General features: G+C 45.1%; 1 protein-coding gene across 1 annotated transcript in view; it reads right to left on the reverse strand.

Moving 5' to 3' along the window:
* Nucleotides 1–8,937, reverse strand: part of LOC119461728 (serine/threonine-protein kinase STK11) — a 73,733-nt gene extending 64,796 nt beyond the window's left edge. The window contains exons 1-2 of the mRNA XM_037723098.2: nucleotides 8,626–8,937; nucleotides 2,411–2,556 (exon numbers count right to left, since the gene is read on the reverse strand). Of these exons, the coding sequence (XP_037579026.1) occupies nucleotides 2,411–2,554 (144 nt within the window). The 5' untranslated portion in view covers nucleotides 2,555–2,556; nucleotides 8,626–8,937. The remainder of the gene's footprint in view (nucleotides 1–2,410; nucleotides 2,557–8,625) is intronic.
* Between the last annotated feature and the right edge of the window lie 2,713 nt (nucleotides 8,938–11,650).

Here is an 11,650-nt window from a genome sequence, read left to right on the forward strand (position 1 = left end):
ATCAACGTTCTTAGACTACTTCAGTTTCGGAGCTCCGCTTAAAAGGCGGCCAGTACGGCGGTCGTGCAAACTAGTGGTGCTGCGGTCGCGTCTTTCTTCATTATTAGCGCAGCTGCAGCGCGAGGCGCCTTATTTGCACTCTTTGTGATATGAACGCTGGCTGGCATCGCTACGGGTTGTGTTGTGATTTGCCTTATTTGCACTGCTTGTGATACGAACGCTGGCTGGTGTCGCTACGGGCTGTGATGTGATTCGCGTTGTTCTGGTGACATGCGAGTTGGGTGACAATACGAAAGGTTCCTGTATGCGTTCCTGTTTTGCGCCAGGCTGCACAAGCGGCTATCGTAATGATGCTGCTGGACACCACTTCTTCGCACCACCACGAAACCCAACAAAATTCAAAAGGTGGGAGCAGGCGTTGCATTGAAAAGACAGGCGGCTCACTGGCACATCAAAGGTATCGCGAGGCCGAAGACATTGTTAAGTACTGCAGATATATTGTAAACGGACAGGAATTGTTAATTCCGCTTGGGAAATGGGAGCTAGTGCCCGGCGCTATCCCTCAGCCATTTCCTGGCCTTCCCGAGCGAATCTCCAAACCAAGGTTGCCGTGCAGGTGAAAGCCGCCGAGACCAAGCGGTTCGGCCGCTGCGCTCAACGAAACTTGCAGTGACGCTGCAGCTTGCGCGAGTGATACGTGCGTAGACAGTGCTGAAGAGACGCCGCCTCCGTGCCCTTCTGATTCTAACACTTCTGGCGTGAGATTCGACGATTTGACGGCCGTGACCCGGCCTTCCAAGAATTGGAGACTCGAATTGATTGACGCCAAAACCACTGGAAAAGCGTGCGGTGTTTTCTACATGCTTCAGCTCGTGGCAGGGCAGCTACAAGTTACCGAAACAGTGGTCATAGACGAAAACGGAAGATGTGTCATAAATGGTTACAACAAGCAGCATAACCAGTTACTACGAACTGCAACCAGTGAATTGCAACTGCTCAATAAAGAATATTCCTGCCCTGAGTCTGTTTTGTTTTCGTCTCCTGAAAAGAAGCATGGAAATTTAAAACAATAATAGGATTTAACGTCACTGCTGAATGCAAGCGCAAAAATAGTGCGTGTTTAGCTTCAAATGCCGACATTTTTTGCGTGTAAGAGCATTACACTGCATATCGTTCGACGCTGGGCAGAATGGTAAAAACCCGTACGCAAGTGTGCCAGTGCCACCTAACGCACTGAAAAGAAAATAATAAAATAATGGGGCGAGGGGAGAGCTCGTACGCTCACACACAATGTAATCACGCTCGGGTTTGCGCAAATTGGATGCCCAAGCCCGAGCATTATCTCGTCCCATAACCTGATATATCATGCGGAAATAAAGCACTGGGATGAACTACACCCAAGAACACATTAAACACAAGCATTCACAAATATTCGAAGTCATTGATTTTTGGTTGGTGAACGTCCATTAAGCGGTCACTTGAACCAGGATGCACGAAAGAGCAATAAAAACAAATCTGGTTGTAAACTGCTCGCGTGTTTCTCCACCACTGATTTGTTATATAATTTAAAGGTCCGGCTGTGTGACCCGTGAAGGGCGGGAGCCAGCAGATGCTTGCAATGCCAACGTTTATGAATATCTAAAAATGCTGTGTAAGGCATGTGCAGGAGTAAAGTATCCTAGCAGACGACGCGCGAACCATGAAGAAAGACGTGACTGCAGCGCCATTAGTTCCCGTGACCACCGTTCCGCCCGTGCCAGATACAGGGCACGTATAGAAAGCTGCGAAACTGAAGTAGTCTAAGAATGTTGCCACAGATAGCTTTCAAAATAGGGCACACACGACTGCACTGAGCCGCGCCATACACTGCCGCCGCCGGAGTAGAATAAAAATGATACCCATAGTATTCAGCAACTGTAAGACAGCAGTATACACATGAGAGAGCAAATGTAGTATGGTGAACTGAGCCAGTTGATTTCCCTAACCGAGCGTGAAGAAACGATGACACAGAGGAGACGCACAATGAATGACAGTACAAAGGCTCATATCTTTTTTTTTTTGTCTTCTCTGTGTTGTCGTTTGTTCACACCAAGTTAGGGAAATGAAAGCAAATGTAGTAGATGATATGAAAGTTAAGATTACAGGAAGCAGTGAGTTGCACCAGCCCTGTAATGCTTACAGCAGATAACTGGTGGTCTGTTAGATTAACCGGATGGGTACCAAGGAAAGGAAAATGTTGTCGAGGGATGCAGAGGATTAGATGAAGCACCGAGATTAGGAAATAGGCAGGCATATGACGCGGCCACATGACGCATGACAGGAAAAGCAGGAATCTCTATAAGAGGACCACGTAGGCTGGTGATGACGATGAGTATGTTTCCAGCACTGCCAAGAGGTGTGACATGCCCACCTGCGAGTTGACACGGTAGAAGACCAGCGGACCTTCGTCGTCGTTGAGCCATCGCTCCAGCGGCTGCCCATCATCACCCAGTTCCCCATAGAAGGCGTCCAGAGCCAGGTCCTCCACGGGAACGTGTTCCTCCAACTCGTCCATGCCTGCACAACGACGACACCTATCTATTTGTTTGTTTGTTTTAAACGACTACCAATACCCACTGGCATTACAATGTGGATAAGCATTAGTAACAGAAGCATTTCTGAAGGACACAGTGTCAGTGACAGCTACAACGGGGGTGGGAAGGAGATTCCATTCACCGCCAGCTATGGGGATAACCAAAATAAAGTAGGTTGTGGTATTACATGCATCAACACAAAGCTTGAAAGAATCGTCACAGGATGAAACAAATACTTGGATGACATTTCATATGGTTGAGAAGTAAATTCACACTATAAGGAAATGAAACAGAATGCCAGATGATCACTGTAGGACCCAAGCATAAGTTCCAGGAAGCAAAGGCCCAGCTTTCAAAACTACAGGTTGGCATGAAAGATCTGGAATAGACCCAAACAAGAACTAGCCCAATATATATAACCCTTCTATATCACAAGAGTGAAAATGTGTGCTCTTATAATTTAAATTGAGATGAGTCATTTCCATTTCCACAAATGCAGAAGCAGTTTCTTAAGCTGAAAACTCTCGAAGCCTGGCAGGCCAGACAAGGTGAGGCCGCATGGCCTGCTAGATGCAACAAGCAAACAATAACTTATTCTTTGACATTCTCTCTCCTTTTGTTTTGATAATAAAATGGGCACATAAAATGTGTGCACTTGAACACAAGCACAGCTTCAGGTAAAACTGCTGCAGGTTCACAATTTTATTTGGCAGGAATTATACAATAATTGGTGTGCAGATGTTCTCAGGACATGACATGTATTTGTTGCATGTCATTGGAATCACAGAAGAATTGCATGGCCTCTTCATTCACAACTTCCCATGCAAATAAGGCATTTCTTGGCATAACGGAAATGTTAAAAGTTTTCTAGAAGGATGATCGAACATTTCAGATTTATTTGATGTTTACTCGTACCACAACCAGAAGAAGACTACATTTCGGAGCAGAAGTCTGTTTTTTATCAGAACTGTATTCTAGCAGCTTCGTAACTCAACGAATCTCAAATACATGCAGAATAAGAACAGCAAAGAAAAAAATATTCGCCAGTCGAAACTGTGGAATAGTGTCAAGTAGCTTCAATGGTAAATAATTTTCAACTTGAAGCATAGCCGAAAACATTTTATAATCTTCACAACTTGCGCAAACAGTGTAGTAGATTCACAAGGTGAAACACCACCAAAAGTATTTACTGGCATTTCCTCTTTGTTTGCATCCACCGATCAGATGATGGCTTCAAAATGTCTTCGGAATAAATAATAAGCTGCAAACCTTCCGAGATCCCCTTTCCTTCAAAGATAAAAAAACACTTTTTGACAAGGCAACACTGGTCGGCGAACTTATGGAATTTAGGCAGCAGTGATGTAGCCACGGCAATGACGTCAGTACAGCCACATCCACCTGGGGACAGTGTAGGCGTCAGTATAAATAGGCTCAAACTGCTTGCTACTGTGCCTGCATTTGATGCACAGAAACATATGTTAAGGTGGAGAGGGCATCAGAGACTCAAAGCTGCACAAGAAGTATTGCGATGAGAAGGATCAATTCATGGCCCAGCGACGTCTTGTAACAAACTTTTAGCAGGGTGTGCTGTGTAAGGCACAGTTTAGCCCCACTTTTATTATTTTTTTTGTTGGCCATGACTTAGTTATGCCCATGACAACCATTTTCACAATTACTGCACAATTTTACATGTTCATTAGTGCCTTAGATATTGCTGAACGATAACTGCCGCTTAAAGAGGAATTATATGAATCAGTGGCACACCGACGGGGGAGGGGGGGTTCAGGGGCTCTAACCCCCCCAAGGTAGCGCTATTCCCATGCTTACTGACATTCCCGAGTTCTCCCACTCCATCAGTCATAAGCGACCTCCTTAGACACTGCCACCACTTACTGCTGCTACGACCGTTTAGGCAAGAGCTTCTACGGATGACTACGTGCACTGCTCTGCAGACCGGCTTCTTGGCCCTATCAAGCTCTTTCAAGACTTTGAATAAAACGCTGAAGAAATAAACATCGTCCTGATCCTTGGCGTCATTATTATTATAATTATTAGGCATTTTACTTGTTGTTGGGTTCCTCTGGCCAAAGGAAGGATATTGCATCCCCCCACAAAAATTCAACCCCCCCTGGCAGAGATCCTGGGTGTGCTACTGATATGAATCACCTTATTTTTCCCTTAACAGCATTGATGCTGGTAACACAGTCAAAAAACCACTTTTGTCTACACGTGATTGCTCCTTTATACAAGCGAGCATGGACCAGCAGTTAGCACAGAACAACTGGACTGCATATACATGTGCACCTCTATTAATGAAAACATACAGCTATGCAACCAAAAATAAGCAACAGCGTGTACAGTGACAGAAAAATATGAAAGATAGATCTAATTTCGCACTGTACATAACATGCAACACAGCAAATGAGAAAAAAGGAAAATCATTGCAATTAAAACACACAATAAATCATAACTTCTAGTGTTTACTTGATCCAAAAGATTAAAAGTCAGAATAAGGGATAAAAGTAAATTCTCTATGCTTAATAACTGAAGACAATCATTGCTGGAACAATCTGCATGCTTTAACCTTCAATCTGCAGCCCCACGCAGAGTTCATGCAACATCAAGCCTGCAGTCTGTATGGTCCTTGCTAGTTACAAGCAGAGGTGCCAAAGGGCTTGCAGCCTTGCAAAAGGGCACGGGCGAGATCAAGTGGATTCATAGCTGGTTTGAGTAGTGCAACAAGACAAGCACAAAGGAGTAGTGAACTGACACAGCACATCACGAGTTGCTTGTGCTGTCATTGCAAACAAGATAACAATCAAGACACGAGCATTCTTGTGCAGCAGCAAGTAAACAAGACACGAAAAACAAAAACCGCAAAGTGTCTCGCAGCCTAAGCCTGAAACGACGTGGTGGCAGCATTGTGTTCAAAATTCTTGGGTTATTTCGTGCCAGAACCATGATCTGCTTGTGAGGCATGCCATAGTGGGGGACCGTGGATTAATTTCGACCACCTGGGGTTCCTTAATGTGCACTGAATGCATGGTACAGAGGCTTTTTACCATTACGGCCCCATTGAAATGTGGCCGCTATGGCCGGGATTTGAACCCAAAGCCACGTGCTTAGAAGCGTAGCACCATAGCCGCTAAGCCACCACAGTGGGTGTAGGGTTTGTCTTCAAGACGTCCGCGAAGGAAGGTCCCAATGGCAGAAAAGGCAGCATGCCAAACTCCTTCTGCACATGCCTGGTGCTCGTGAGGCTCTGCATCCTAACCTGGTGCATGTCGTCGGGGCGTCCAGTGGGGCACCGAATACAACCTCCGTGTTCACGTCGTACGTCTGTGGGTGAATCCCAAGCACCTCGTCAGATCAGGTCATTCTACTACACCTCTCCGGTTGAAGCCCCACACCCACAAGGGGCACTCAGTGTCTTGTGTCACTGTTGCTGGAACCTCTTAAACTCGCACTGGACCATGATGATGTGTAAGCCTTGATATTTTCTTTAGCACAGTTTACGGACTGACTTCTGCACTTTATGTTTGGGGGTGTTTCCTGGTTGTAGTTTCGTTCAAGGGCTGTGCACTTGAAGATTGATCAAATGTGTGTGCGTGTGCGCAGGAGAAAATGCAAGCTAATTTTCACTTCCTATGCTTGTTAGCACTGAATAGCTCTTAACCATTTAATGATGGCACATACAAATGCCCGGAAAAAGGAATGTTTATTGTGTATCTAAATGTGAGAGACACAGAAAATTAGTACATTCAACGAAAAGAAACAATAGTTTGCAGAAACTTTTTCAGCAATAGGGGGCAAACAAAAGGCAGGAAACTGAAAGTGGACATTTCTACAGACAGCCCTTGTCTTATGTGAACCGTAGGTGCACAAGTGTGCGACACCAATGTAGCCAAAGATTTTGCATTTGTCGATCTCTTCTGAGCACGTTAAAAAAAGAAACAGTAACGTGTGAAATTTCTTCGTCCTGATTTCCTGCTCTACACCCACAAATGACACTTGCTGCTTGTCAGTCAGTTTTGGCCAAAAGACATTTAGCCAAAAACTTCGTAACTGACACCAAAACTCTGCTAGAAACATTTTTTTTCTGGTATATTGCCTGTAGGCATCACTCGTCGATAATGGGTTAAGACCTGTCACAGTAAACATGTTTACACCATGGCACGGTGCATGACCTGTCAGTTTGATTGCTACATCCTTGTCCTTGCATTGTTGCACTACAAAAACTGGCTTGCAGTTTTGACCTCTGAAATAGTTCACTAATTTTATCAGACCAGAAAGATAATGTTGGCAATAGCAGTCCCGTCAAGCCCTTTCAACATTGGGATAAGTTGGACCGAAAATTGTCTCAGGTTTATAATTTAATTTGGAAAAGAACAAACAAGAAAAAACATTCTCATATGCTCAACCTACAAGGTGTGTTTAATTCACTACATGACGATGACAAAGCACTAATTCAGGCACTTTGGAGGTGGCAAAGGGATGGGCGAGCCGGCACTTTATTCAAGAGAGACCTTGCTTTTAGGTTTTTGCAGTAGCCCCGACTCCTAGCCAAATGAAAATGATAGGCCACGCAAAAAAAGACATTAAATTTCTGGAGCTTAATGTGCCAAAACAATGTCCGATTATGACACATGCTGTAGTGGGGTACTCCGCATTAATTTTGAAGGCCAGGGTTGCATTTTGCCCCAAGAAAAATGCAGCCGCCGCTGTCGGGATTGTACCCGCAAGCTTGTGCTTAGCAGCTCAGCGTCCACTAAGCTACCATGACACTTCAGCCCACATGACAGTCCTCTAGTCTGCCGACCAGTTGAATTCACTTCTTGTACCTGGCGAGAAGTGAATTCATGGCAAAGTTGTATTTTGCTTGTCATAAAAAAAAGAAACAAACAAAGAAAGAAAAAAAAAAAACATACTGCCTGTGCTACAGTTAAGGACCAAAAAAGAAAGGTTCATTTTTCTCATACAGTCAACTGCAGACATGATTATTCTGGGTCGGCAGGCATGCACCAATGTTATGGCACACATGAAAGCATCTATAAGAAATAACCTGCAGGCTTTGTTGTACAAAATGACACTCAATGTTAGTGTTGCACCAATGTCACAATATGAGACTGCAAAGGAACAGACATGTCTAGCATTTTATTGTAAAGCTCACGTATTCACATATTGGGCCCTTAAAGATGGGAATATATTGCTGCAATTAGGCACGATAACTCTTTCTGCACTTAGATGACCAGACTCCTTCATGATCTCCCTAAAGAGTGGTCTGTTTTGGCTTCTTACCATTGCCTGTTTTGTAAGCTAAATTCCCTGTGTCGTCCATAAATCACACTTTGTGGACACAAAACTAAGACAAGTTGCCAGGTTAGCGTTCCAAAGTTAGTTATGATTTGGTGCACTCCCTTTTTTGCCATGAGGTTTTTGATGACTCCTTTGCAATGCTCTGCAAGTATGAACATCTATTTCTGTCCTGTGTAAGAAAGGAGTAAATTCGAGTCTAATGGTTCTCCTTCTATTATTTCTCCAGGTTTATCACCAAGTTCCAGTGATTCATTTTTTTATTTTTTGCTCCAGATTTTGCAATGCTAAGTGGGCTAGACCATCGGATATATACGAGTGAGCGCAAAATGACGCCTTCTAGGCAATCCGAAACGGAAGGACGTGCATAAAAGCGTGTCCTTATTCATTCCGGGCTTGTTTGCATCACTACTTTAATGATTAGGACGAAAGGACTGAAGAGGATGGATCTAATCCAGACTGTCATGTTAGTCAAGTAGCAGGTAGCCTTCCTCAGAGCGACGCGTCGCCTAGTTAGCATCTTGCAGAGACCGGACGCCGCACCCGCTCGCAATACAGGTGGGAATTTCGCGGTGACGCCAACGAGCAGCTCGTAGTACGCAGCGCAACAGCAAATTCGCGAACTTAGCTGCATACGCACCCGACTTACGGTGCCACCCGCTACCCTATGAAACTGCGCACGTACCAACTGCCGACGACACATACTACGCGCAGCATCTCGACATTGAGCACTTCCTACCTCGGAGTTCTTCGACGCCCGAGTCGCTAGAGCGAAACCAATGCGGCTGGCATTCCTCGCAGTTTTCCGCGACGTGAAGGGTTCACGCCAGTAGCCAGGGGCGCACACGACTGCCAGAGCACCGGAACATGGCCCTCGGTGATCGACAGTTGCTGCGAAAGTCCAGTGGCCGGTCCAGCAGGCATGAACTTTGGAAAAATTTAGCCGGAAAACAACACGCTCGAAGAGAAACGGCGGCAGCCGCAGTTCATTGGCGAACACACGACCAATTGACACGACGAACCAGCCCGCACCCCCCGCACAGCTGCGCTAGCTCCTGCTATTTCACGGGGTACCGTGAAATTAGAGTGTACTAGATTGGGCGAGTGGGTCCAACGAGGGCTCTGCGCTGAGGCAATTTTTATGGAAAATCCAGGTGGCACCACCGTCACTTTCTTCCAAATGAACGGCCCTGCTCGGCGGCCAGACGCTTGTCGCGTCGGAGGCCCTACCACAGCTGCATGGAGCTTTGACAGAAGGATACTCGGTGGCGGTAACACTGAGATTATTCCCCACCGATCTATTGCAAATAAACTGGAAAAAGAGCGGCGAAAAAAACGCAAACGACGTAACAACGACGGTGTGCCGAGCAGACGACAGCTACTCAGCCCGCGAGCTTGCCTCAACCAATGAGCGCTACCGAAACAACGAGAGTCAACGTTTATTGGCCGGAGATTGAGAAGAAGGCGATGGCAGCGCCGCCACAATTTGCGTGTTTTTTGCTTCATCCTCGCCGCTTGCTAAGGCGTCCGCTGGACCCACTCCCCCATTCTAGTGCACTCTAGTGAAATTAAGAGGTTTATTTTGACGGTATTTGAAATCAGCCGTCGCGCGTAGGTAGCGGTAGTCGAATATGCTCGAGTTTTTCTACATGAGCAGCCTTATAGTAGTTAGAAAGCAATGTTTCTAGGTGTTCTTCTGTCATAACAATGATATAACTACTCCATTCACATAACAAAGTTGACCGAGTTGCAGTCTTCAGATGCCGCCGGTAGCCTTTGTAGCGGTAAATTCAAAACTTCGATTAAGCTTAGAGTGGTCTTGCGCTGCATTTTACACGGAAAAACAAAAGGAGCGGACAACACAAACGGCGTGAAAGCTGAAATTATCGACAGTTTCATTCATGGCAGGGCGTTTCTATGGGTTATAAGTAGGTTCGATTACCGTACAAAGAAATTTATCGAACCATATCGCTACACTCGTCTCGTAGCAAATCCTACAACTAGTTGTTTATTGTACGCATGCAAAGTTGGGCCAAAAAGAGTTTTTGGCATACTTCCGCAAAATGAATATTACGAGAACTAACGAGACAAGGACGAAGCCAGTGGAACATTTTTCCAGAACTTGATTACAGGGTCGTCGCGGCGCAGCAAATGTCATCGCGACGCAGCAGTTGTATTAGAAGCGTAAAGCAGAACATCAGCGTGTTGCCAATTTGAATAGCAAGTTTAGCGAGCTCACTAAACTCGAAACACTGACATTCGCCAACACAGTTCCAATAATGTAAACTGCGCTGCCGCGCTGCTTCCATTCGGCCGGAGTAGCGGATGCCGTAACATAGGCGGAAAGTTTTCATTTTACCGGGGGGGGGGGGGGGGGGGGGGGGCTGACCAGCTTTCCGTTCAGTTAACAGTTACACTGGAAACTTCGTGTGAACCCGAAAGACTGTTCACTGAAGTGACGAGCTTATATGAGTATTTGCAAGACCTCAGAGTAGGCGACAATTCAGTTTCACAGCTTGAGTCCCCTCGCACTGCCAAGAGACTAGCGTCTCTTGGTTAGGCCATGCGACAAGTGGATTCAGTTAAACACGTTAGGGAGATACATGTGTTTTGTGCGTATTAAGTCGCACAAGTATACATCTATGAAAAAGCAATGTAACACCTTGTAAAATATTTAATACAGAAGATACAATCACGCAATATTTTCCGGACGAAAGGTCAGTTATTGAGAAGGTAAGACATAACATACATAAACATTAAACGATATATAACAATTTCTGAACACAACTTATGACTAGAATTATTAGCATAAGTATTATGTGATTCCGTAACGCCATAGTTTCATTACATGTCAAAGCATGCCTTATGCCACTGGTTTCGCTTATTTTCCGGAGGCAGATTAAAAGGATTGTAGAGTAAAAATTATCAGGTGCCCAAATAAATAAACATATTAACAAATAAATAAATAAGACAGCGATATCTCAAAAGCGCGAAAGGACTCGATAGCAAATATAGGAACAACGTCGATTGTATTATTGAGAGGCAAAGGCAGCATATGATGAATAAAATTTAATAAGGAAAATGCACAGATACACTAGAAAGCTTTACAAATAGAGCAACCACGCGTCTTTTCTTACCCAAATGCCCTCACTCTGCTTGCGCTGTTATGTACCCCATTTTCGTTCCTTTGTATAACTTTTTGCGTTGTTTTCTCAGCCAGGTGGTTTGCTTTGACTTGTAAGTTGGTGCCTTTCCCTCTCCTATTAAAGACATCAGTTCCTTGTCTGATGCGATGATTTTACCATCATTGAAAAAGTGTTCGTTCGGGCATTTGATCTGGAAATGAAGTCGTCGGCAATCTTAATCAAACTGATTTTGCGGGAGAGTTCTTTGTGAGTGTGAAAAAATTACCACATGGTTCAAACGGGCTTGTCCAGTCGTCGACCGCAAGTACATTTTGAGTCGCCGAAAGCAAGAAAAGGACCTCTCGTATGTGGTCGACGAGACGGGTATGGGCAACGCAATCTTTTTCGCTTGGCCATTTCCGGCAAAAAATTTCGCAGGTGTTCGCCTTTGCCCCCCGTAAACATGTGCACGACGTCCCCAAATGTGTGCAATGATGCCGACCTTTGCTGGCTTAAAATGTCAATCAGCACTTGTCTGTGCAAAATCAGGCGTCCTGGTTCAAGGTCGTCCCCTCAGAACTATGCTTGCTTGCTTGCTTGCTCGCCTTTAAAAGTGGCTGGTACCCACTACGGGGGATT

This window comes from Dermacentor silvarum, chromosome 8, assembly GCF_013339745.2.
Source record: "Dermacentor silvarum isolate Dsil-2018 chromosome 8, BIME_Dsil_1.4, whole genome shotgun sequence".
NCBI lineage: Eukaryota > Metazoa > Arthropoda > Arachnida > Ixodida > Ixodidae > Dermacentor > Dermacentor silvarum.